This window comes from Pleuronectes platessa, chromosome 7 (genome assembly GCF_947347685.1).
Source record: "Pleuronectes platessa chromosome 7, fPlePla1.1, whole genome shotgun sequence".
Classification (NCBI taxonomy): domain Eukaryota; kingdom Metazoa; phylum Chordata; class Actinopteri; order Pleuronectiformes; family Pleuronectidae; genus Pleuronectes; species Pleuronectes platessa.
In genome coordinates, this window is record NC_070632.1 from 7,832,782 (window position 1) to 7,860,453 (window position 27,672).

Consider the following 27,672-nt stretch of genomic DNA (forward strand, 5'->3'; position numbering starts at 1 on the left):
CTGGATAATTGTCAGAACAAAGAGTCATAACTGTGAGTGAGGACAATTATTTTTATGGTTAAAAGTAATTAAAGAGTAGAAGTGTTATTATTGTGATGGAGTTCCTGGCCATCGATCATGCCTCTCCACTTTAAATGTCTCACAAATTATTGAATCAATTACTGTGAAACAAACATTCATGGTATCCAGGAGTTGTATTTTAATGACTTTGTTGATCTCAAAGAATTCTGTGTTAATAAAGTTTGACAACGCATCTCCACTTCTAACAATTTGTCAAAAAAAGGAGCTAAAATATTTCCATTATACTGCAGAAGTGATTGTGGAGAGGAGCCAGGGTTCCAGGTTCCATCGATACACACACTGCACCATTCACAAGTTATTCTCAGGTGACCATACTACGGTGATGTAAATATATAATTTAAACCAAACGTACCAGAAAAAACAATACTTGAACAAACATCAGTGTAATAACAATGTAATAAACGTGTTCTTTGAGTTTTTCATTTCAGCTCATGTCCCATCTACTAACATGTTACATACATAAAGTCAAAGAGTGATCTCTTGTCTCTTCATCCATCGTCACCTTGCAGTTTTGACTTATCCTGTAAAATATTTCCACATATATCAGATTCATGGTTCCCACAAAAAACATCCTCCACAATATCATGATCCTGATCTTCCTCTTCCAGAACCCACCGTGAGGTTCACATTTATAGTCTGGGGTTAAATTTCAACTGGAATGATCATCAGTCGATTTGCTCGGACTTTTCATCCATCCGTCTTATAGCAGCTTTAATATGTCCAGCAGGCTACTTGAGTTTATCATAAACCTCAGCTGTATAAGTTGTGTAAGTTCCTAATTAGCAAATGTTATACCATATGGGGCCTATAATGAAAAAAGTCAGAACCAGAGACCTGACTGATGATTCAGTGAATTCAATCGAAGCTCAGTTTCCATTTGACCAAAGTCTAAAGTTCTAAGTCTCGGTCTGATACTAATCTTTTTGTTGCCATGTGTGTGGAGCTCTCTCGCCCTCGGACGTCCGCCCCCTCACCGACTTGTAGACATTCCTGACAGCGTCTCCTCTCTCTGTCTGAAGCTGCTCTGCCGACAGCTGGGTCTTAAGCAACATGATCCCCGCTGGAGCTCTGCAGGCCCTGACGACACTGTGTGTGGATATATACAGCATATGTCTGTGTGTGTGCGTGTGTGTGTGTGTGTGTGTGTGTGTGTGTTTGTGTGTGTGTGTGTGGGTGGTTTTTGTACATCCAATACACATGCATGTCTTCCCTATGAGAGGTGCCACATTCATTAGATTCTCTGTGAAAAACAGGCCTAAACCAAGAGATGTGATCGGTCTATTCGGGAAAATATCGGCTTACTGGGACGTGTTTAGAGTTTGCTGGTTGTTGTGGCCTTTTTTTTTTCTTTCTATATTTACAGCAGAGCGGATGTGGTCTGGACGTCGGCGGCTATTAGGGAACGTGTCACAAACAGACAACAACAAATCATCGTTCCTGTTTCCTTGTTTCCGACGGGGTCCCGGTGGTTTCCAGCAGGAGGGTTTGAAAATCCTTCATTCCGCACACACTTTGAATTAATGCCCGTGTTGTCTGTTTCTATTTATTGTTGTTTCCCTGCCTGAGATTATTTGTGTCTTTGAATTGAATTGAATTACAGTGAGTGTGCAGCTCGAGCCCCAAGATCTGCTGAGTTGCCCCCCCCCCCCCCCCCCCCGTGACTCAGCAGAAAGAAATGGATGTTTGATAGAAAAATATAAAAAAATAAACGGTCGTCATGGCTTCAGATGATTAGGAGAATGACGCCTTTGTGGATTGTATGGTGGGGGGAGGGGGGTGGGGGGGTGGGAGGGGTGGGGGGTTAAGAGGAGTTTGGTCCAATCTATCCAGACTCCCAGATCTGGGAAGCAGATGACCTTTATTTGGATGGAGGGCATGATTAATGGCGAGCAGCGGTGAACCATGGAGATCTGGATTCGGGTCAAACTCTCTCTTTCCAGCCCAACTTCAACTTTCACTGAAGTTCAGTCCATCACAGAAACCTGGCGACTCTGCGTCACCTGAGCCGTGACCTGAGGGTGTGTGTGTCTGCTGAGGTATGCTGGGTATTCACTCACCTGAGCCCTGCGTCACCGGGGGAAATACTTTCTTTGTGAAACGAGACAGTGAATGAGCTAATCCCATTCCAACGCTTTAGAAGAATAATTACACAGTGCACTGTATTCAAAGGGAAACCTTAAGTCGCTGGGATATTATAAACGACACCGATCTCAGAGGTTGTTAGTCATCAAACTGGGATCACTGGGTCCTTGCTTAACATCCTGCCTCTGCTGTTTGGGTTTTAGGAGGTTTTTTATTTACATGAAGCAGTAGTGTTGTGTCCGGCTGGCGTCAGATCGCACGCTGACGGGAAGATCGAGCGGGGAAATGACACAACGGGTTGAAGTGGAACAAAGGATCGAGCTTCCGACGGGCTTACAGGAAGTAGAGAGACGCCCTCGTCCGGCAAGGGGAGCTGCCCTGAGTCACGAGGCATACCTGAGCAAACCCGTAAGCTACGCAGACACGTGAAGTGGCTGTCGGGCTCTCAGACTCGAGATTCCCGGAGAGGCTCAGGTCAAACAAGGTTAAGATTTTGAAAAAAACAGAATTTGAACTACTCATATTCAGCAGCCGAGCCTCCAGCTGTAACTAATCTTTCCCTGTTTCAAACTTTCATGACAAATAAAATTTATCACATCTAAGCTCCCTTTCAAAGAGATTTATCTTCTTCAGCAAATGGAGCTGGCACAGTAAACTGAGAGTTTAACTTCAGTAAAACGATAACATGACTGTGGAGAGTGAAGAAGGCTGAGGAGACGTGGCTGAAAGCTCTGAAGAGCAGTAAGTTGACCTTTGGTCTTAGAATATCTTGTTTCACGTGTTGTTCCCGAAGGTTTTGGATAAACAGCCACGGTTCAATGAAAACATTCAGAAGAGCTAGACAAGGACTTTCTGAAATGATCAAGTGTTCAATACCAACTCCTGCCCAAAATAACAAACTCCTTGAAGTGGAAACTTTCAGGTTATTACCTCAGTGAAGAAGGTTTTGTTTTGATCTGCGTTTATTCATTTGTTTATTTGGTAAGATTCAGCAAGAAACAAGGGGCAGGACCAAGGGGAGAATCAGTTAAGGTTTGGGTGATGTGGCTCAGAGGTCAAGGATTTTTTTCGCCACGTTCTTAAAAATTTGTGAACGATTATCTGTATTTTCTGTTGATTTTCTAATATGATTCATTAATTTATTCAGTCATGAGTTTGTGCCAAATTGGGTTCAGATCCATTTAAAAATCCTAATAGAATTAATTCATATTTGGTTTCAATAGGTTTGTTTATAATGTTTTTAAATTAAATCTCTTAATGCTTTTTCAAAACCTCCCTCTCCAAACTGTCTGGGGAGAATCTGGGGAAATGAAACTATTCATCGCTTCATTATTCTTTCCTCTAAAATTATAATTAAATAACTAGTGCCGTTTTAAACACATTCCCAATACAAATTGATCATAATGTAAATAGAATGTAAACTTGACCCCAGTGACCTCAGTTTGATCTGTGGCCCTGCCTCATGTTCACCAAAATGTTGTTTTTGCTTAATTACATCTAATTGTCCCAAATTTGATCTAATCTTCATTCTGTTCTACAATTTCTTTCGTGGCCTCGGTTGTTTTTCATGTTGAGGCAAAACTTCTACTTTAAGGGGAACGATAGGAATCGTAAACATCTGCAAAGTGTGCGTGGGAGGGCCGTGATGATGAGGCAGACTCAGACTTGTTTGTTCTGGCCACCGAGCTTCACCTGACAGCACCCACCCGCTCAGCCGTGACTCCACACGCCGGGTCTCGTGTTTACCATCGATGCCTCTGCTCACTCCACGGTACAGAGACACACTGAAGATGTGTGTACAGGTCACGGCGCTGCACACACTTGTCTTACATCCTCCCCTGTTTTACTGCTTTTTCTTTTTTCTCTTTCTTGAGGATCTAACAATGAACTCACTGTTGCGCAGCTCGGCTCCGTCCACATAATGACGGCCTGTGGGGCGATGACGCCAGGGCTGCAAGTTTGGCCTGAGTGTGTGCCGGTGCTGCGTCAGAGGATGTTTATGCAGCTCGGGATCAGAGAGGAAGAGTCAGTGTGTGTGTGTGTGTGTGTGTGTGTGTCCTTCTGGTTGATCCTGAGCGTCTTTACACTCTGCAGCCAGATGCACAGAAGATTGTGACGCCGGCTGACGACCTCTGAAACCACCGCCGCAGTTTCTCAAGAGGAGCTTTAACATTTAATGTCCTATAAAAGTTCTCTTGGTAGCAGTGGTGACAAAAAAATCCCCCATGTGGCCTTTGGCTCAGAGACCAAAGGTGTGTGTGTGTCTCTGTGTGTGTGTGTGTGAGATTTAACCGTTGCCAATTTGTGAAGCAGTATTTTTAGAGAGGAGGCCCATCCGCTCTCCGGTAATACTCCTCAGATCAGCCGAGCCCTTTGATGCGTTCATTGTAGTGCGATCCCACTTCAAAGCCGCACACTGGGACGGGATGGGACGACCACAGATTCTGCATTCTGTCACCTCTGACCTTTGGCCACTTGTGCTCGCCACACTTCCAATCCACCAGACCCACGGCCGCAGGTTTCATTCCCACCTGTTGATTTTATATCTTTAGCTGATGTTTGTCATCGTGTTAATCAAGTCCTTGTTGTGTTGCTTTTGTTTTTTAAATCCTTATTGTGTTGGAGTTATACACTGATTGTGTGTCTGTCCAGATTTAATAAAATATTGAAAAACTTTGTACATGTGCACCTTTAATCCAGCTTGTTACCTGTTTTTGTTTGTGCCAATGAAATAAACTTTACTTCTCAGGGTCTCCTTGCGAATGTGTGGTGTTCTGATTTCTATGAATGCATTATACAAATCCAGTTTTAAACTTCTTCGATTGCAAATAAAAGTAAAAGACAACTTCATAGGAAGTATATGAGAAGTATTTATCTATAAGAAATCCGAAAACACTCTGCAGTGTATTCACACACAAATGTGCCTGTCACCCACATTTATCTAAAATCAATATCTACATAAACTTTATAAGCTGTGTGTTTTTACAACCTCCCTTCTGAAGTTCTTACGCTGGTTTTTCGGAATATGACTAAAGCTTCTCTCTTGGTTTATAACAGTAATTAAATGGGCGTGTGCCCACAGTTTCACATTTTATCCACTGACACAGCCCTTATTCCATGATAACAGGGCAGCAAAACACACATCCTGTGTAATCAGTGTCTGATAAGGAGAACCCAAGAATTCCCCATGAGAACACATGTAAGGAAGCCGCTTCGATATCATTTCAAATCCAATCTCTCAGGTATCGAGTCACCTGTATGGGTGACTCACTTAAGAATGTTTCTGTGTAACCTTTGAGCGTTTCCGTTCCCTTTCTACAACCCGACCACACCTCAGTGGCAGCGAGGTGTGTTCAAAGGCACCGGATTCTTTCAAGTGTCCCAAGCTTCCGACCAAATCTGCTCTCATATCAGTCATGACCTCAGCCTGCAAGACTCCAGCGACAATTATGAGTCACATTCCACCTGACAGCAGAGCGGAAAGGGACTTTCCTGCCCCCCCCGCCCTCCCTTCTCACTCACACATGAGTCTTTTCAATTCAAAAGTGTCACCAACTGTCAAATATGTCCCTCTGTTGTAATAGAAAAATACACAGACCTTGACAGCAAGTGGAAAATACACTTTAAACAGTAAAAAGTCGAGGACAGAGTGAGGTTATGTCAAAAATGCATGAATATTTATTCAAATAAATACACTGACACACTCAGCACACTTTGAAAAAGTAAATAATTTAAACAACACAAGCTGTTCGCCAGTAACACCATATCGTGGAAAACAAATAAATTAACGTCATGTAATGTTGGGAGTCATTCCTCCCGGGAGAGCAAACTTGAAATAGTTTTGACAATTCAAGGGTTCAGTCCTGCGTGTGGAGCTTTTCAAACTCTGTCTTTCTCTGGGTTTGGTTCAGTTGTCCCCTCTCTCTCTCTCTCTCTCAAAGCTCAGTCCGGGACAATCCTTCATCTCTGGACCGGATACCTCGTCTTCCCTTTGGTCCGCGTATTATTTCTTTATGGTCCACAGTGACACTGGAGGAAGACAGAAGAAAGAAACCATGTGATTAGTTCTGAGATTCTCCCACATAATGATTATTCTTACAGGTTTTCATTCATACAGCATGAGAGCTGGTCGTCACGGTGCGTCTCTCACCATATTAGGAGTGGTTAAGTGCCAGAGTTCCCCTCGGAGGCTCAGGGAGCCCTCGCCATGCGCCTCTCCTGCTGTCCGGGGGACGCGCTCTCGTTGTCCTGCAGCGTTTTAAAGTCCTGGATGGCTTTTCTGTTCTGGAAATCGATCAGTGCCATCGTGATCACCGCGTTCCAGCAGTTCTCCTCGCCAGGGCACCGGAAATCGATCTCCTTATTGTCCGTGGTCACGATGGTGAAATAGACGAACTTGCCGGTGCGCTCCACGCAGTCCACCTTCTTGATGGCCTGCAGCTTCAGCTCCTTGCCCCTGGTGCGCTTCTGCGTGTCCGGGTAAATGTTGAGGCTGTCCGTGGTCAGGACGCACGTCTTCCTCTTCCAGAACTGGAGCAGGCTGTCGCTCCTCTTCTCCAGCTCTCCCTCCTTGAGGACCTCGCTGATCTCCGCCGCTGACATTTTCATTTTATGTTCTCGAGTTGGGCAGGTCTGCTGAGCCCGCGCTGTGTCGTTCCGAGTAGCCCGAGGAAGGAGCTTCTCCACAAGGTCTTTGATAATCCAGAGTTGCGTTGTGTCTGAGCGAAGGTGGCACTGGAGCTTTATAGTCTCCTCTGGCCCGGGCCCGTCCCACTTGACGTCAGATGCTTTGGGAATGCATCAACAGTTGCCAGTGGAGTAATTCAAGGCTGCGTGTGGGCGGAAGCTGCGGCGCGGGAGGGGGCGAGGGCAGAGGAAGTCCTAACGTGGACCTAATTACACAGCCAACATGTTAATTAGTAATCCACATCCTACTGCGGAGATTAGTCCAAATATTTGCCCACTCTTCACTAAGTGAGTCGGTTTGATCTGGTTAATTACGCACAGTGCGCACATGGCCGAGGACGTGCGTAAAAGTCAGCCTGGGCCTATGAACAATTATTATCAGATGTGAAATCAGAGGGATTATTGAATTCCCTGGAAAACTTGTTATCCTCCATAGCCCCCACCTCCCCCCTACCCCTCTATACCTGGTAATTCATTCCTTTTAAACCCTTCGTCTGTGCCACCCTGCTCTCCAATAGTTATTTTAAAGAATAACCATTTTTTTCAGACTAAACAGGCTTCACATCAGTGCTGTTTTAAATACTGCTCTGCTATTCCTGTCAAACCACTGAGTTTGCCTCCAGACACACAAGCTGCAGTTTCCATTCAGCGAGCAGAGGATTCATCAGACAGCTCCAGAAAGTCACTGGGTCACAATGTCTGGAAAGCACAGATACTTATGAAGCTCAGCAGTTACGAAGTCCAAAAATGTTTTCGGTTCAGCGAAAATACACACAAACAGTCTGCTGCCTTAATGGAATTTGATGGAATTAGTTCAAAGTCGTCTCCTGGGTTGTGAAATTGTAAATCCAGATTGTTTACAAAGAGGGTTGGAACTGGAGTGGATGTGAAATGTCATTGGGTTTGTCTCATTTTCATCGTCTGACTAAAGGTATCTAAGACTAAGAGTGAACTGTCAGCAGCCCATTTCAACACCATCATCATTCATAGTTTAAACTCTGAAGACTTCCTGTCTGGTAAACATTTTTGTCTGCAAACATAGAAATTCCCGTGTTATTAAAAGAAGACACATAAAACGGATCGTTCACCAGAAGATGAAAACTCACTCATTATCCACTCAGCACTGTGCCGATGGAGGTGGTGGGTGAAGTGTTTGAGTCAACAAAACCCTTTTGAAGAACAGCATTGGTGCCAAAGCCAAAACTATTGAAGTAGCTGGTGACTCCTTCTTCAGACGTAATAAAACAACAGATGAAAACATAAAATGTCTCCAGACTGCCACCGTGTTTGACCCCCTGGTTACCACAGAAACTCCAGCAGTGTTTTGTGGACTCAAACACTTCACTGACCCCCCACCGAGTGGTGAGTGGATAATGAGTGAATTTAAATTTTTCGGTGAACTATCCCTTTAGTATTGATAATAAGAATTACCTTTATTTGAATTGCCCTTTTCATCGCATAAAATGCAGCTCTAAGTGTTTTACATTACATATAGATTTTATAATAAATAGAACATCAGAAGCTTTTAAGCTTTTTAAGCTTCTGACGGAACAAATAAGGATAATAAAGGATTTTAAAGTCGAGCAGTATCAAATTTCACACACTCATTGAAATCAGCCCCTTAAATTTGTGGGGTTTTTTCCATCACGAACCAAATGATTCAGTGGGAAATCAGTAAAAATGTCATAAAACAAACAAACCCCATATCATAATGTCCTCGGTAATAGATAATAAAGCAATATCAGTGGTTAAAGCAAGATTGTAACGAAAGAAGAAACAGGTTTGAATTAGTTTATCAACTATAAAAATGTGTTTATAACATGTTGATGATAATGAAAGAAGAAACATAATCTGTGTAATGACGTTTTACAGCCGTCACATGATTGGGGCTCAGCTCACGGTGACTTCAAATGAAAGCTACACATTGACCTTAATATCGCTCTACAGGTGTGTTCAGTGTGTTTTATCCTCACGTCCGCCACGCCCGAGGCTGAGCCCCGACACACACACACACACACACCGACCACAGAGCGACTCACCCAGGCCTGGTTACTCATTACACACTGACAGCAGACGCTCGCATGTGTTCCACTGAGCTCCTGGAGCCGCTGTGAATCAGCAGGAGGAGGTTGTAAGGAGGCAGATGTCATCGAGTCTTTATTTTGCAGCCTGTCCCACCCCGTCCTGTCCTGTCCTGGCCTGTCCCACCCCGTCCTGTCCTGTCCTGGCCTGTCCTGGCCTGCTGCCGGCGGCCAATCAGACACCACGCTGACCTCGGTGTCCAATTCAAATAGACACATCACATGAGCGCTAACAGTGGTGACCGTGTATCAAGGACCCACTTCAGGCTGTCCTGTCTGCTTCCATATCAGTCTGCACTTACAGACGTTTTGGAAACATCTGCCCCCAGTTTCCTTCAGGAAGTCCCCCCCCCCCACACACTCACACACACAAATATTGACAGACACACGTACACACACTGTTTTACAGCAATTATCCAAATTACCAGGTGACCTTGAGGGACTAAAATTACCCCGTGTCCCGTGGACCACCCATCAAAGTTCACACATCAACACCCCGGTGATCCCACAGGCACAGACAGCACCCAAGGCTGCGGTGAATCGGCTCGATAACCAGTCTGCAAAGTAGCCACCTGCATGGGGGGGGGGGGGGGGGGGGGGGCCTCGAAGGCAGATTTACCCGCAGGCGGCGGCTGAACGTGTGGTGAGGCGCCTTGCTGTGGAGGAGTGTGCTTGCCAAAGGAGGGCAAGGTGTGTGAGTCAGAGGGTTGTGCATGTGTGTGTGTGTGTGTTCACTGGTTCAATATGTTGTGTCTGTTTGTGTGTGTTTAAGGATGATCGTTTATTTCAATGGAGAACAGTGTTGGGGGATAATGAATAAATGCAGATGTATTACTGTACAGGAGGTTATGAGTTCACTCGTCTGTGAGTTTTTTGGTTTGTTTGTTTGTTTGTTTGTTTGTAAGCATAAATGCATAAAAACAACTTGGTGGATTTCCCCCCAACTTGGTGATTTGATGCAGTTTGTGTCAGGGAAGAGATTTGTCTCCAAACACAGGAAGTTTCACGGATTTCTCAGAGAATAATTCATGGATCTTGACTCATATCTGTGAAACTTGGTGCAGGTGGATTGAATGTCAGGGACTGTTGAGCCTTGGAGGAGGGACAGTGTGCCCTCGACTCAGTGCCGCTCTAGTTTTTAATGCATTTCGATGAGTTGTTGTGCCGTGTTGTGCATCTTTAGTAACCGCTCCACTTTATAGGCGGCAGACAGTCCCAGTGGTGGCTGAGCTGACGTGTTCAAAACATCACAAGACGCATATTGTGACCACATAGTTACAGCTGCAGTAAAACTCATTGTTTTTTCTCATTACTCGGGCTTGTGGGAAAGTACATGTATTTCCGGAGGGGGAATCAAACTGTGTGATGTATCAGTGGAGGTGCGTGACAACCCTGGCTTCATATCAGCGGCCCTGCTGTTTTTCACTGTCTCCACACAGACATAACAACAGCTCCAGAGAGGAAATAACACAACGTGTCAGCGACGGCAGCAGAGGAGGTGTTTTTAATCTGTGCAAAAGAACAGATAAACTGTGAGGAACTGAACACAAAGAGAGTCACATCTGCTCTTCTCTTTTACCTTGTTTACTTCAGTGTGAGGGAGCCTCGCGGCCTTGGGGCACGAAGGTGTGACAAGGAGACAGCAGGTGGAAGGACCAGAAAGACCCGGAGGATGGCGGGCATGTCGAGGCACGAAGCAGCTGAGTGTTTACTCTGAGTCACAGCAGACTGAAGAACAGGAGAGGTCAACTCACTGAGCAGAATTATTTTGTTTTATTCAGGAAGTAAATAAGAGATTGGAGTGTTTTCTTACTGTATTCCAGGACATTGGATAATACAAAGGAACTGTATGGTCAGTAGAAAGAGCTCACACCTCTGCCAAGGCCCAACAGTCTCTCTGAATGAAATCAAGCTGCATTAAATTAAAGATATCTTTAAAAAAAAAATGCATATTGTACAAAGTGCACAAAGACTTACAGCAATCAAACAACTATACATTTTCTCCATGATGGTGGAGATTACATTATGGAAAAATAATATTTAAGAAAGAAATGAGGTACAAACAACTGGGTGGAACAAATGGAAAGAGGTGAAAACATAACCTAAGTTTAATAAGCTACAGGAACCGACAGTTTGTCAGCAGTAACTGGTAAAGGTCATTATCGTTCATCTTAATTAACCCATTATATAAATGACAAATGTCATAAGGATTAAAATCTATGAAGAGGGTGAGACCTGGCCCGGACGACAGCAATTAAATATGATAAATGTGTGGACTTTGTCACACCCAGCTGTTACACCCCCCACACGCAGAATGAACTCATATCCTGCACACGAATGTTTGCAATAACCTCGAAATGCTAAAAGAAAGTTAAATATAAATTGCTTTGTATTCAGGATAAATATGACCAGAGAAAATGGAAAATGTTGTTATCCTGGCTTTGACGTTTACATGTTTATCAGGTAAATGTGTGTGTGTGTGTGTTTGTGTGCTTGTGTGAGTGTGTGCGTGTTAGCCGGTGAAAGCCCCCCCTCAGACACTGATCTATACATAGTCCCCCTAACAATGAGGAGCAGTATGGATGAGCTGCTGTGATGTGCCGCTGACAAGTACAGCAGAGCCTGCAGGTAACAGCTGCGCACTGTGACACGTTTATGACTTTGGCCTGTGTGTCTCTCTCTCTCTTTCTCTCACACACACACGCACACGCACACACACACACACACACACACACACACACACACACACGCTCACACTTGCAGTCATCCTCTTCGGCCCTTCTGCTCTTTGGTGACATGCCCTTGTGATGAGACTCCAGAGCTATTTGAGGCATTGTTCTGATAAGCCCCGTGTGTGTGTCTGTGGCCACGCTGGCATTCAGCAGCGTGGGAAAAAGAACAAATGGCTGATGAGGGCAGCGTGCACACAGTCCAACGCAGCGCTGCAGGAAGCAACTTGGAGAACAATGAAAACATCCAGTCCTGAACGATGGCAGAGATGAAGATGGCAGAGAGTCCACAAGGCATTCTTCATAATCAATCAAGCAAATGTTTTCTTGTTATGTTACAGAAATACATGTGTGTTATTTGTGTGTTGGTTGGTTTACACAAAATCTACTAAACGGATTTTCATGAAACTTGAATGAATGTTGTCAATAAAGTTTTTGGTCCTATTCAGTCATTCATTCACTTCATTCACTGGATTATATATCGCTGTGATAAAGAAAAGTAACAAAAATATATCTGAGTGACATTCTAGTTTACAGATGGAATAATTAAAAGTAACAACAGAAATATAAATTTACATCCTTATTATAAATCACAAGATTATTGCTTTTGCATTGCTATATTCATTGTAACCACTTAATTTATTTGTGGATTTATTCATCTATAGACTAAAATGCATCATAATTTACGAGATGATCATATTTCCATCCATCCATCAAGTATCTATTCCACTTGTCTTCTTGAGGGTCACTGGGAGCTGGGGCCAGTCCCAGCTGACACTGGGTGAGAGGCCTTGTTACAACCTGGACAGATCACCAGCATATATCACAACGTTACAAATATGGATCCTCACATTTACACAGAGCGGGAGGAAGCCGGAACATGCAAAGTATGTCTCTAACAGGGAAGTAGAACCAAAGAATTGCACAAACTAGAAAGTACCTAAAATTTTTCTGTGAACAAAAGTACTTTCTTTCCTTCCCTCATTCAAAGAAGTTCTTGCCGGATGAAAGAACCCAATAAATAGTTGTCACTGCTTATTAAACACAGTAATTGGTGTCTTCCACTAACACGTGTACTTCAACACAAAGGTGTGTGAACCATGCATTCTGCGATAAGCACACTTCTTTCTCACGCCCCCGCGAGTTATGAGATGTGACCCAGCGGGTTGCTCCGAGAGTCCGGCTCCTCATTCCTGCCAATTGACTCTGAAGAAGAATGGCAGGTATGCAGGTCTGCAATTCTTCTCCCTGCCGGGAATGCAGCGTTCACTTTGCTGTCTCCATAGCTTCACCGCGGCTTAAGTGATAAACCGAGAGTCTTTCCATGGAACTAAAAACTAATCTGTGGTGGGCCCGGAGCCATGGGGGGAAAAGAAAAGTCAATTTAAATGATGGTTTATCTATTATTACGTTCACTTGAACACTCAGTCAAGGCCTGACTGTCAGGTATTCTGCATAAAGGAAAACAGATGATGAATTAGTCGGTAAATTCTCCAGAATTTCTGCTCATTTTCGCAGCAGCAGTGTTTGAACAAGTCCAAATTTAACTGGAGGTCGTCAATCGAACTCACATCATTCACACTCAAATACATTTTAACCAGAAAAATGTGGTGCAACAATTTTGGAGGCTGTGACTCGTTCAAATCCATGAAGTGACTCATCTTGTCAAAACCATTTATCTTTAAATATAGCAGAGAATTGTGCAATGAGCAGACCTGGCATTTATTCACAGCAGCTTTTTATATATAAGCTGATAAATGCTCCTGTCGTCCAGGTCATGGCTGATTTATCTGTGTCCGGATGTCAAGCAGCTTGATTCAGGTTAGACCTGCCACACCCGGCTCGCCGTTCATTCACCGATCCATTCATTAATCCAGACAGAGGCGTGCGGCCTATGTGATTGGGCGTGAAGCTCGCTTTCCCACACATACCAGGCAGAAAGGAAGCCGGTGATAATACAGCAGGGCAAATAAGATTAGCTTGGTTATAGTGGCCGTTGTTTATTATCATGAAAGCTCACACAGATAAAGTTAAAAGAACAAAGTGTGCCTGGTTCACAGCTGTAACGACAGCAGGACGTTCTGATAACTCCGGTACAATCATTATTTCCTTCTTCCATAAAGAAACTGTATGTTTCCTCAAATGTAGTTTACGTTAAACAGACTTATAGTCAACTTTAATACAAAGAGCTTTAACATTCTCCTTGTTCTGTTTTTCCTCCCATGTGCCATCAGGGAGGCTTGACATGCCCAGTGCATGCTGGGATAGAGTCCAGCCCCAAAATAAACACATACATATAATTAGAAAATAATAATAATAAGGCATAATTGTGTTTTGGCCAACGTTGGTCAAAGTCTTTCCATATTTCCATCATCTGACGCCCACGTTAGAACCCTCAGAGCAAGAGGTCACGAGGGATTTGAAGGAGCACGTTGGCCAGAGACGATGGAAAAGGTTTGTTGTGGAACCCGATGTTAGTCACAGCCATGTTTGGTCTCAGTCATGGAGGAAATCGTGCCCTCGCTCTCCCCAAGGACGCTGTCCTGCCTCAAACAGGGTTTCCCATGAGCCCGTTGAACTGCTCACATCATTCCTCCTCAAGGTTCATCTGTGTTCTGTTTGTGGTGCGACCGAAACGACGCTGCTACATCAGCCAGTGAGTGAGTGAGTGAGAGAGTGAGTGAGTGGTTTAATCATAAGGTCACACAATGTTAATACTAACGTTACTTTTGCCGATAGTCTATGGAAATGAATCTGAAAGGAATCTTAGAAACCCTGATCTGCACCATACAGGCAAAGATTCTAAGTTAAAGTTGGAAGGAGCACCAAACATAAATAGGAGTAACTATCACTTTAATGACTGAGTCAGCAGTGTTGACCTTTTATTCTCAAAATGCAAATTACAATAGAATATAAATACCATACAAATTTGGTAAATTTACTTAAATCAAACAAACTTTCATGTATCCCGAGGACAACATCATGAGATCAGCAAAGTCCTCAGGATTCATCATCTGGGGATAATGAATGTTTGTAAAAAACTTTTAATGTAAATTCCCATATAGTTGTTGTGATATTTGGATCTGGACCACAGTGTTTCCATCCGGCCGTTACATAAACGATAAGAACCGCAGCTTTGTGCTTCAAGCAGCAGCTGATAAACTCAGAGAAATATTCAGAATTTGAGATATCCACAATCAGTCGGAGGTCGGCGTGCGAAGCTGAGAGTCATTGTGTCAACGCCACCAGTAGCATTATCATATCTGAGAGGTAATGGGCTCTTTATCACGCTGCCAGTTCAGCTCATTCAGCCCCGAGCACCAACCCGGCGTCAGCTGCATAAAGCTGCTCTCTATTCCCTCCGTTCTCTGGAACTTAATCTGGCTCGCATCACTTCCGACCGGGAGGGGACGACACAAAAGACCCCACACAGACACACTCATTCACACACACACACACACACACACACACACACACACACTCACACACTCACGTAGAGGAGCTGCCAAACGCACCTTGGGGCCAAGAGTGGGATGGTGGGTGCAGCTGCGCTTGGGAGGAAGGTCTGAGGAAGACTGTGGCCTTCACTCTGCTGCTGGATGAAGATGAGAGGACGGCACACAGCATCATTCAGGGACGAGCCGGCAGTTTGAATACGTTCCTTTGTTCCGCTGCTCTGGACGTGTGCACGTGGCGTTCATCTCCTAACTGCTTTCTTCTACATGTGATGCTGATACAGTCGAACATCTCCTCTGAACACTCACACGTGTCAAAACATCAAGCAGCCGAGCAGAGAGCATCAGAGAGGATAAAGACTCTATTCACTCTTTTCATTCTCTTGTTCTTTAACTGGATCAAATGATTTCTATTATGAGTCGACTTCTGACAGTATTTTCTCCCTGTAATGTGTGTTAGTCAGACTAAAGTTGCCCATCAATCAACACTTGGAAGAACTTTATAGGAGTTTATTAAGAATCACTTGATTTGACATTCACACAGTACATGTCAGGACATAAAGTAAGAGGTTGAGTCCAAAGACTTGGGCCATAGCCAGACCAAACTAAGAAACCATGCTAGTGGGGCTTTGGACAGGGACATGTCCAAGATAACAACAGTCACAGAGCTTCAGAAATCCTCTGCAGATTTGATAAGAACCTGCCAGAAGAATGACGATGTCAGCAGCTCTCCATCAAGCAGGCCTTCATGGAGGCGTGGCTCCACACTGGTCTCATTGGTTAAGATTCATGATTTCCTGGTTGGAGTTTACCAAACAGCATTTCACTAGCATGGACCAAAACCTCGATGAGGTATCATTTGAGTCTTTTAATGGAAATTCAGGCTGTAAGAAGTTATAAGAAGGGTTGATGTGGAAAGTAGAGGAGTGGTTGAGTAATGGTTATGAACTTCATTTACCAGACCCTGAGAGCATCTATCTAGCTCCTACTAATTCCCCTAATTGGGCTTCACACTCGAGATGTGTATTGTTACGGTCCCAAGGACGTGCAGTGTTGAATATGATGAGATTCTTGACACGTGACACATTCAATCTTAATGAATAATCAGACTACGAGCGCTCAGTGACGACTGGGACTCCTCAACGTGTTCATGACAACCGATTCTCCCGTTTCGAGGCTCCTGAGCTTCACTGAACTTTACACAAACAGGAGAACGTCTCTTTGTGCAGCGGCACAGCTGGACAGTTCTGTGGGACCAGACGTTTTGCCATTTCAAATCAAATTCTTAACCAAAATGCCGTTGTGTGAAGGTCACACAGCAAAATTTAGACTGGAATTTTCAGTGCAAACCAGAGGCAAGTTGGTGCAATGCTCCATTTCCCTGGCCTTTACGCTAATAGCACAGAGATGAGAGCTCGGACACAATCGTTGTCCTTGTTACAGTGAGGCGAGGCGAGGCAACCCCCCCCCCCCCACACACACACAGCAGCCTCGGCATGAATAACGTCTTGTTTACAGCAAAATCCCCAAAGTTACAGAAAGAGAGATTTCAGTCTGCGTGGTACAATGGGATCAGAATTCACTGATGCCAGCTCCCTCTGTTTGGTTGGGATTTTATGAATATTAAATGCAGTATTTTTTTTAATTGGTGTCGACAGTGATTATGTGTCATGATCTTGACATGTGTTTTCTCATGGAGCCACATGTTGTCAACTCTGCTCCTGTGACGATAGAGGTACAGGCACACACGCAGATGTGAAGTGTCACTGGACAAGGTGACAGGATAAGAAAGCACCCGTCTTTCAGCACTTCAGCAGAAAACCTTGGTTGCCGGGCTGCAGCGTCGCCTTCCCACTCCAGAAGCTTGAGTGTGCTGAGTGATTATCTCCCACAATGCATCACAAGGGTCTCACAGAGAAGCGTACGCATGCTTTTTTTTTATCTGCAAGACAGGATTCCAGACATTCTGGTTGCCTTTCCTGACGCTGGACCGACTGTAAGCGGATTCCTCAAGCCTGGATTCCACCAGGCAGGTCCTCTGCTCTCAGGTCAGCTCACTGAGGCTGCTCTTGTTAAACATTGTTGTATAGTCACCTGATGTCTAATTAGAAAGTCAGTGCATGTGGCTGTTCAGCTTCCTGTCAAATTGGGCCATCAGCAGCGTGTGCATCTAACCGAGGAAAGTGAACAGCACGCAATCTCTCAGCAGTCTGTTGATGAAGAGTCAGTTTCTTGCAGCTCTACTTGGGCAGCTCAGGACTAAGTGCCTTGGTCAATTGTTCTATCTCAAAGTAGAGATGTTGAAATGTCACAGGAGGGAAACTACAAATGAAAAGAACAAAACTAATCGTGACTGAGTTTTATTCCGGCTTCAGTCTCTGGAGCCTGGTGTGTGGTTGCTCAACTAAAATAGAACTAATGTTAGTTACTAAGACGTGGTTTTATCATCATGTCTATGGGTCATTCCCAGTAAAAATTTAAATAAGTTCACCCACTTACTTTAAAACCGTCCATCTTTCCGCCGGGGATGAAAAATTACAGAAGTGACATAGTAAATTTCCCAACCTGAACTGAAAAATTCCCCGGACATTTTTCTATTTGAAGAATTCAAACAGGCCAGTTTCTGCTTTTCATGGTTGTAAATTAAACCATCGGCCCAAATTTGACCAAAACAAAACAAAAGTTAAAGCCTGATAGTTACATCAAGAGAAATGATTTAGGAGTTGATGAACTGATTTACATCAATACTTAATGATTATCAGTCAGCTAGTTTATACGTTTACTTTAAAACAAAAACCTTGATCGATCTAAAGTCGTCAAGTCCCAAAACGGTTGAGAACAGCTCGACACTTCAGGTAAACCCACAGACGAGAAACACACACACACGAGACATTTCCATGTCGCACAACTTTAATAGAATATTTTAACTAACTCTGTACAAATTGAAAAGAAATATTGCGCAAGTAACAAATTGTGAATAAGAACCAGTTAAGGCCATTGCTAGCACACGGTCGGATGTAATCGATCTGAAGATGTCAACCGTGGCTAAAAGATCCGTTCAACAAGATCTACAATCGTTCTTTGTAAAAAGAGAGGGGGGGGGGGGGGGGGGTTATTTTGCTGTTGCTATCGATGACCAGCCACCAGGCGAAGGGGTCCAACCAAACGACCGAAATCCAAGAGCAGGTTTATAAAATACATTGGCAACCCTTTGCTATTTGTGTTTCCACAGACATTCTACTGAATCATCAGACAATAACAGAAATAGTTATATATTCTTCAACAACTTTAAAAATGCTGATTAAACTTTGTTAATGACAATTGGCAAACATTTGAATAAAAGTTGGGGTTTTGTCTTTTTTGGCAAAGGAATTTATATTTGATCCAAACCTCCTGCACCCTGTCCCATCACCTGCTCTCAAAGATGTGTGAAGAACTTCTTTCACACAGTGGGAGACTTTTGGATACTGCATCTTATTTAGGGTTGAGTGTCAACCAGTGTCTGCTTGAATTTAATCTCAGGAAAATATCCACTCGACTACATGCGATGCTGAGGTTTGGGAAATCGTTATCTTTATTAAATTCCTTCTGTCCTTGTTAGATAAGTTAAGAGCATCTGGGGCAAACAGAGAAGTAGTAATATAGGAGGTTATATTTGAGGTATAACCACACGCACCCGTCACGTGATATTAGTGTTTACGTGTCCACTCGGGCGCTCAGTTGAAATGCTTGTTAAACCCACCGGGGCAGAGGTGAGCAGTATTAATGGAGATCACAACTCCTCAATGTTTGAAATGAGTCGATAATTAAAGAAAAACGATAAACATGTACTTGGCAGTTTTCACCTTGCGTTGACCTGCTAAGCCCAAATAATGTTTGAGCCAATGAGAAGGAGCCTTTTGAATTGTGGCTGGTTCTTAAAGAGATCCCAGAATGCACCACTTCATACAGCTGCATGACACTAGAATAAATAATCCAATGACATGATAATGAACATAAAAAAAAGTAAATTGAAAATGATACATGTATGTCTCTTAGAAAAAAGTAAAAATAAAAAATAACCCTTCAGACACCCCAGTGAAAGAATAAGTCAAACTTGTTCAGCAGTTTCCTGGTTAAATATCACTTTTCTTGTTGGCGTTAAAAAACCCTGAGTTACTGATTAATTTCCATTAAGCCAAAGTTGGGATTCCATTTCCCATCTTTTTTATTTTGTCCTTTTACACATGATGATGTTCTGAGTTTTTTTGGCAATAGCAACTTACTCCACTTAACCAAAGAAGAAGAAGAAGACTGCCTCTGTGTGACGCCTTTATATTAAAATTTTGAGTCAAGTCTGTTCCTACTTTGAATTAGAATGACGCCAAATAAAAAACGGGGTGAGATGGGCGCAAGACAAAAAGAAAAGGAAGTCATGCACAGAGTAAAAACGCAGTATGGTGTGCGTTCTATTGCGTTCAGGTGAGAGTTCATAAAAAGGGCGGAGCCTGTAAGAGTAGTAGGACTCTTCGATTGGAAAGGATCTGAATTGACTGACAGCAGGTCTCCACCTCCTCCTCCGACCTCGCGGTTACTGCTGTTTGCATTCGGCAGGCTGGGGCTGTTCTTTCTGCGAGGAGACCAGAGGGAGAAACCAGATTAGAGAATATGACGACAGAGAGCTAATGAAGCCACTGGGCATTTACTGGCAAGTAGTTAGGAGGCGCTCAAATAAGAAAGTAGACACTAGAGAATGAAAGCATCTGGTTTGGTACATCAAAGGGAACAATGTTAGAAACCTGGGGTGGGACTACAGGAGGAAAAACCAAATCGATTGAAAGAGGAAAAGAACAAAAGCATGTTTTGTCTACCCAAGATGTGAGTTAAGTGTCTTTAACACCTTGGACTACTGGAGATTGGGGAGGTAGAAGAAAAGAGAGGCAGCCAGAGTAATAAACCACAGTCAACAGTGTACAGTGTATGTGGGACGCCGTCCTTATTTCTCCCTTACCTAGAAATGCATGGGGTGAGAATGATTGATTATGCCTGTAATGGAGGGGAGGCCAGGGGAGGGAGAGACAACAGTACACACAAGATTAATAATAGTCACACAGAAAATGAAAGTGAGCACAGAGAAACATCTGTGAAGTGGAGGAATCAGCAACATGAATTCCTAAGGCAGAGTGAATAACTGACAGCAGCTACCACGAGGATAAAACCTGAAGGAAACTCCTCCACAGACACAGCAGCATTGTTGTTGACTCCCGAGAAAACTGCTGACAGGACGTGTTGTGAACACTTACTAACTATTTGAAAAGATAACCTGGTAATGGAGGATTGTCATTGCATAAAAATTGTATCCTGAGAAAGTGACAATAGAAAACACCAACACCCCTTTAAAAAGATTCTGCCCATTGGAATGTGAAACCTTTTTTATGTCTATGAAACCATGTTCTATTGACCATGTTTGAATGGAGTGTGACACAACCTAAACATGTCTTTCCCCAGCAGAGTGTGGACTGATTAATGGACCTTGTGCAACGACTTGGGACAAATTTTCTGGGAAATTCCAAAAGATGTGACGTTCCTGCTCGCTCCACTTTAAGTCGCTCTTCCACTCGTCCAACGTAAACAAACAACTGGCTCCCAGCAAAACACAAAATAGTTTCTCATTACCAAACCTCCAATCTTTATTTTAGTGCTGTGCCAGCTCTGGAGGGTCAAATATATTCTATAACCCCAAAGATACTTAAACTATAATAATGGTAAAACTTGAAGTACGTCATATATCAAAATCAGTTTTTGGCCGATGCACAGGATGCTCACTGAGAATGTGACACATAGAACTATCATGAGCAGAATGGTTTGTGTGTCTGAGCTGGAAATTTAATGAAAATATGAAGGAACACACACATTCTCACCTTCAGGACTCTTCTGACAGGAATAACTGGAAGTTTAGCTAAATAAAACTGTAATTTGATTTTAAAAGTTCTCGACACAAGTGTTTAAGATAATGTTTATAAGTTCACAACTGTATTTCATAAGTTTTATAAATGTAGTTTTAGAGAAAATGCCAATGATGTATATATATATATATTTTTAAGTAGTGGATGCAAACTGACCTTGGGGTCGCAGTCTCCCTCATCATCATCGTCGTCATCGCCTTCATCGTCTTGCTCCTGAGACACAAAAACCAGATCATTGTAAGACACAAAACACATAAGATGGTCTGGTGTAAGTTTCCAGTTAAGCAATGATAGCCTTAATGTCTGAATGTCTGGTATTTCAGATCAAATGCAGTGTTTGTGAGTGTAGAGTGGTTCCACTAACCTCTTCATCTCCCTCTTCCCCCTCCTCCTCTTCAAACTGCAATGACAATAGGATGAAAACACAACTGTCATGACCAGTTAAGCTTAAAACCCCTCAAACGAGTCACTTTAAAAACATGCCATCTTGCCACTAGAACACAGGAGTGAGTGTGTGTGAGTGTTTTGGAGGAACATCTCTTACGCTGTCGTCATCTTCCAGGGCCTCTCCAGTGAAATACAGCACAGCTCTGGGAACTATTCTCTCACGGAAGAAATGACCGATCTCAAAGTCTGTGGCTAGAGTGATCTCAGAGTCTTCATCCTGTAGAAAGGAACGCGGAGACCTTATTCAACACAATCTCCAGTGGAATAACCTGGGTGGTGGTTGTATGAAGAACAAGGTACTTTTTACTCACCATTTCTCCACCTGGTGAAGCTACAGGGGAAAACACAAAGAGAAGTCAGCACCAAATCACTGTATATGGTGTGTAAAGTGGAAAAATGGGATTTCAATTACTACAGTCATTTTTAATTAACAGTTAACCCTATAGTCACAGTCTGACGTTGTATTTGTTTCAGCACTGAGTCATCTTGTGCATTAGCTGTAACTTGTGAAACCCTTTTACGGCAAAGACCACGTTATTATAAGTGAGGTCAGAGCACAGAGGCAGAGACGGGCTCTTAGCAAACAGCTGTCACTGAACTGACTGAAGGTGACATCATCCCGTCCTTCCTCCACTACATCAGGATCTTAAGCATCAGTGTAAGATCAATAAGAGAATTCAAATATATTTACAACTTTTGAACAGACTGGGATTCAAATAACTTCACTTGTATTCGTGTCAAATGAATCCAAACAAATACAAGTCAGTCAAAAACATAATTTTTTTACTGGCAAGTGAAATTACTAACCTACAAATAACATTTTTGAGGCTGATATGAATTTAAAAAAGTTTCCTCTTAGTGAGATTAAAATGTATTTCCTCAGAAGGTATACATGGGTATAAAGAGTTCTGTTAGTAAAGTCCGCCGGAGTTGCCATGGTGAAATAAAAACTAGCTTTTACTTCAATAGTTCTGTGGTGACTCATTAAAACCAGTTTTTGCGGTGACATTTTGAAGTTCTTATCTGATTTTTAATCTCTGCCCAACTAAGAAATACACAGCAAATATTGTTGACACGTCTGTATATATTATAATTCGTACATTCATTCGATATATCAGAACATATATTAGGTTCAAATTATAAGCAAGTGACGGCTCAACCTCTTAAAGACACCTAAGCCCTGGAGCTCCACACCTTAAACCACTCGACAAAGAGTTATTTATATTCACCAGTCAAAAGGCCAAGACTATGACAGAACCAGTAAGACAAACATTTGCTCAACCAATCAGTGTTTAGGTCAACTACTCATAGTCAGAATGAGCCCGGGCATGTCTGATAGGTATGTTGACTGTACAGGAAAGACAATATAGTCATTAAAGGTGTATCTTGTCTAACATACTGATCCCATAATAAAACATTACTCATTTGATGATACTTTTCTATTTAATGGATCAGTCACTGTATTATTAATTTAATATTAGTAGATATTACGATACAATCTACTACGAATGAGCAAATCGATCAAACTGAAGCAAAACCCCTGACCTTACTCAATTTTAAGGAAGGTAACTCAAGCATGGGAGTATTAAACTGAGAACTTCTGGGATTTCCGCCACCATTTTCCAGTCTGATTTAAACTTCTCTATAATTACTTCATTTATCTCAACTTTTGAGTATCTTTGAGAGGGTTAATCTTTAAAGATTAGCAATTAAATTATAGGCTGATCAGTAATTTGCACAATGTTTAAGGTTGTGACCAGAAAGGCTGATTTCTGCAACAATGCCTATTAGCTTAAGTCCTTCATATATCCCAGTTATCACTACTTTAACTGTCAAAGCTGGAAAATAATGGTAAAACTCAAGTTACATGTGCGTAGTCCAACATCAGTATCAAATGAACATGCTGCTTATTCCGTCAACTGCAGAGTGACTCTGCAAACTCACACAGTAGGAGTGTGGCGCCACCTGCTGCAGAAGTGGGTTCAATGCAGTGCTGATGAACCCACATTGCATGCATGTTAACATATTACCACAGTGCCTGCAGGTTTAACTGAAACATGTTGACTGTCAGTGTAAGTGTGTGGTTTAGCTGTGATGTATGTTTGCAACTCTCCCTCTCAGAAATCTCAATAAATCAGAGTTTGCTCGAGGCCTCTATAAACATCTACACATTTAACAAAGCTTTAAATATTAAATGGATACTCATTTGCAAGACACATGCAGAAATTTATGAAAAGAAATTGGTGTAAATGACATTTAAACCTGCAGAAAAAACCTCTGCATCTCATGTGTGTTCTCACCTTTAACTGGATTAAAGAAGTTGAAGAAAGAGTCGTTGGGGACCTGTTTGGTAACAGTGCGAACTGTGCCACGGCCTTTATGCTTCTGCTTCTTCTTTATAGTTTTCACTGTCACATCCTTGCCCTTATGCCAATCTATCTGACAGCTAGAGCGAGGAGGTGTTAAGAGAAGAGACCGCAGGAAGCAAGAGAACAAAAAGCTTAAGTTAGAAACAATGCCAAGAGGAGGCTGATACATGTGGGATGTAAATACAGAATGATAGAGATGTTTCTCATACCACGCAACAGCCATTTTTTTTAACTTTACAACTTAATGTTCATTTGCTCTGGAACTTACCCTTCACAATCAATGATCTCTGGGCCCTCAAATGAGAAAGGGTCAGGGGCATCGGGCTCTGACTTCATCTTGTAGACTTTAGTGAGGACTGCATTGTTGAAGTAACCATTGGACTCAAAGTGGAACTCTAATGTGAAACTCTGAGGGCAAGAACACGACAGAATAAGCTCCTCAGCATTCTAACACTAGTTAGTTAATGTATACATTGATTATATGACATGATGGTGACACTGACCATCGGCTGTCCAGGTTCAGAAAACTTGACTTGAATATCTTTCAGGTGCTTTAGGATGGGCTCATCGTGCTCCTGGTGGACATGAACATGACAGGTCAGAGACTTAAGGACACTGTTCAGAAAAGTAAAGTCTATGAGGCACAAATGAGAGATGAACCATTTAAATGTACCTGTAGCATGTCACTGAGCATGTCCACACTCTTGAATATGGTGAGCCAGAACTCGGGAATGCCTTTTGGGTCTTCCTCTGGCTTGGCTTCTTCTTTCTTTGCATCCTCAATGGCAGCTTTTTCCTTTACTTCCTGCTGCAGGCAGCGAACAGAGGGACGAATCAAAATCCAAACAGTCATAAGTTTCTTAGTCCATGTTGATCTCATTAAAAGCGCATTTCCCAAAACCATCTTTGGGTCTGTTAGATATTAACCAATTTGTTGATATTTGTGTTCGTTTTCTTTTTGCTTTGGAAAACCCCAAAATGACGGTTTTGGAAAGAAAAACAAAATCAAATGTGTACTTACAGCTAGCTCTTCCTCCTCCTCTCTGTCGCTGTGCCACTCACACTCCGCTTCTGTGGGTTCCACTGTTCCTGTGACAATATCTCGTCTCTGTGAAGCACACATGTAATAACAACATTAATCAATTTCAGAGAAGGCTTTGATAATAATAGAGTGAAATATCTGAATATGACCAAGTATTCATTTGACAAGGCGGAATTATTTTAGCTAGCAAGCATGCTGAAATCCACACCACTTGACACACACACACACACACACACACACACACACACACACACACACACACACACACACACACACACACACACACACACACACACACACACACACACACACACACACACACACACACAGACACACAGACACACACAGAAACAGGTGCAGCAGGATTACAGCTGTCAGTCTTCAGGGTAACTAAGAATGGCTGTCACTGGCCCTTGAAATAGCCTTAACTGACAAAAGAACAGTTGACTACTCGTAGTGGCAGTTTTCAATTTAGCACCAAGGTTTCGTACTCACTGACCTCAGGTCTGACCAGTGAGACATACCACCCATTAGTGCAGGGGATGACAGAAGTGATTCTTAAATATTGTTTCTACTAATAAATGTCTGTTTTTCGCGCGTGCTCTTTTTGCATGAACACTAGAGACGAAGATTATATACGTCAAGTGCTACAATCAGACTTCAGTCAAATATGGTGAAGAAAAGTAAAAGTTCTTAATGTTACCTTGTCAAACAGTGGTTGGTAGAGGGCAGCATACTTCCTCTCTAGCTCGTGGACTTCCTCGTAGAATTTGGCCTCTATGTTGGCGCACTGCACCTGTAGCCTTTTCAAGGCATGCACTCGCCGCCTCACTACCTTGGGAAGCATGCTATGAGAGAAACATGTTTGGTTGGTAGCTGGCAATTGAATCAATATTGCAACTTGAATGATCATAAAGTTCTCATTCTATCCAATCTACTGACACTGGTAGGAATAACATGATAGCTTTGAGGGAAGAACGTCAACACTTTACATATAAACTTCAGAAATCAATTCAATTTATACTGAAAAAAAGTTCAACATGTGAATAAGATTATAGGCTAAAGCAGTCGACCCTTTGAACCAGGTAACTACCGTGCATGTCAGCAAGTTGAAACATGTCAACCTTTCCACTCTTATCAGCCAGAGTAGAAAGTTAGAAACACAGTGAAAACCATCTGCACTGACCTTTCCAAGAAGTGGAAGCTGACAGGTCTGTCCATCTGTCCGACAGGGTTTTGCATCCCTTGCTCCCCTTTACCTGGCAAACCAACAAGGAACAAAGATTTGCATTTGTAAAATGTTTATTTGATAAATTAAACGTATAAACTGCACACACTGGATTGCCCCCATTCTTATCAATGGAGGATAGAGTAGAAAACCCTTGCAGCGTGGATTTCAGTCGTGTCCCGCCATACAAGATATAGACAATTACAATGTTTTTAGCTGATATTCAGCAAATGTTAGTCTTTCTAACATTTCTCACAGTCAATAGCTACATAAATTGAGTCTTTACCTTTACTGGCGTCCATTACCGAGTGGCAACTCCTTCCTCTGTTAGAAGCAGATCAATTACATTAGTCACATAGTTATTATTGGCCAAGAAAGACATTGAGTTACTGCTGATATGAAGGAAGAAATCTAACAACGTGAATGTCAAGTGCATTTCCGTTTAGCGCTGTTATTGTTAAAGGTATTTCATCACGACATCACCACAGATCTTCAGTGGTTCATTCTTTGAATGTAAAGGTACAAGCTGAGACAAGTGTCAGAACAACTGATCCAGCACCGACAGGGGTGTTGAGCAAGCGCAGGCCGATGACGCACTGACATGCTAGCGGCAGCTGAGCTAGTAAAGGTAGCATCGGCTCCCCGCTAATACAGAGTGAAAGCGGCCGTCCCACCCGGTGACAGTAACCGGGGACCACGGACAACACAGCAGGTCGTGGATCTACTCGCTAACGTAGTCTTACCGACACGCTCGTACGGATTCCCACCCAGTATGGGCGGTAACAGTGATCTGACAGCGGCTAGCCCGAGCTAGCTAGACGAGCTAGCAAGAAAATACGAGACAACGTGCTATGAACAAAGCTCAAGCTAACAGCGAGAATGAGGGTTTAACGTTTAAACACCGGAGCCCCCCACCCCGCTGCGTACGGAAGACACTTGGACTAAACGAGTCAAGAAAGCGACGGAAGCATTTGACGCTGCGCGCTTTGTGGATAAAAACAATCAGTTAGCGTCACGGCTGTTAGCCCCGCTGCTAGCCGCGGTAACACGCTAGTGTGTGTGGGTGGGAGCTAGCTGCCGTTAGCGCGCGCGTTGACAGCGGGTGGAGGCAGAGTGTCGGAGAGACAGCTCGGCGGCGGCCGGGCCGGACACGCACACGGGTCGTACGGCTCTCGGTTCCTGTCCCGACCGGAGCAGAAGCGCTCGGAATCGCGGGTTCGCTGCGGTTAGTCTCCGGCGGAGCTCTCACCTCTGCTGAGCGGAACTCTGCTGCTCACGCGTCTCCGCTTCACTCACCACGCGCGACACACACACACGCGCGCCGCAGCATCCCGGCCTCCGATTGGTCGGCCGCTGAAGGAGGGCACGGTGCTGCGTTCAAGTGCCGCGTTGAAGACATAGGGTTGAAGAGAAAGAAAAAACACCGCGAACACAAACACAAAGGTGCTCAATCACATCTATCTGTTAAATGAACTATAATAACGGCAATCCTAATCATAAACATATCAGTCATAATCACGAACACAA

At 43.2% G+C, this 27,672-nt stretch overlaps 2 protein-coding genes across 4 annotated transcripts; both read right to left on the minus strand.

Moving 5' to 3' along the window:
- Nucleotides 1-5,818: 5,818 nt before the first annotated feature.
- phlda2 (pleckstrin homology-like domain, family A, member 2) lies at nt 5,819-6,900 on the minus strand. The gene is made up of 2 exons (XM_053426999.1): nt 6,314-6,900; nt 5,819-6,192 (listed from the first exon to the last, which is right to left on the minus strand). Exon 1 carries the CDS (start codon nt 6,769-6,771, stop codon nt 6,355-6,357), a length of 417 nt encoding a protein of 138 aa, XP_053282974.1. The 5' UTR covers nt 6,772-6,900; the 3' UTR covers nt 5,819-6,192; nt 6,314-6,354.
- An 11,106-nt stretch (nt 6,901-18,006) lies between these two features.
- On the minus strand, nt 18,007-27,495 carry nap1l4a (nucleosome assembly protein 1-like 4a). Of its 3 annotated transcripts, none has more exons than XM_053426751.1 (14): nt 27,395-27,495; nt 26,432-26,469; nt 26,104-26,176; nt 25,621-25,765; nt 24,897-24,983; nt 24,549-24,683; nt 24,379-24,450; nt 24,144-24,283; nt 23,807-23,952; nt 21,818-21,837; nt 21,604-21,723; nt 21,424-21,459; nt 21,216-21,272; nt 18,007-19,723 (listed from the first exon to the last, which is right to left on the minus strand). In XM_053426751.1, the coding sequence occupies exons 2-14, from the start codon at nt 26,445-26,447 to the stop codon at nt 19,685-19,687; spliced, it is 1,086 nt and encodes a 361-aa protein (XP_053282726.1). In that variant the 5' UTR covers nt 26,448-26,469; nt 27,395-27,495; the 3' UTR covers nt 18,007-19,684. The 3 variants fall into 3 exon arrangements, with proteins under 3 accessions (XP_053282726.1, XP_053282727.1, XP_053282729.1); XM_053426752.1 differs by lacking the exon at nt 27,395-27,495 and adding an exon at nt 27,302-27,378; XM_053426754.1 differs by lacking the exon at nt 18,007-19,723 and adding an exon at nt 20,105-20,139.
- Nucleotides 27,496-27,672: the final 177 nt, after the last annotated feature.

Coding starts and splice junctions, on each gene's coding strand:
- phlda2 (XM_053426999.1), bottom strand. CDS start 6,771: ATGAAAATGTCAGCGGCGGAGATCAGCGAGGTCCTCAAGGAGGGAGAG.
- nap1l4a (XM_053426751.1), bottom strand. Junction 21,838..23,806: donor CTTCTTTAATCCAGTTAAAG/GTGAGAACACAC, acceptor TTTCCCCTGTAG/CTTCACCAGGTGGAGAAATG. Junction 21,724..21,817: donor CTTCACCAGGTGGAGAAATG/GTGAGTAAAAAG, acceptor TCCTTTCTACAG/GATGAAGACTCTGAGATCAC.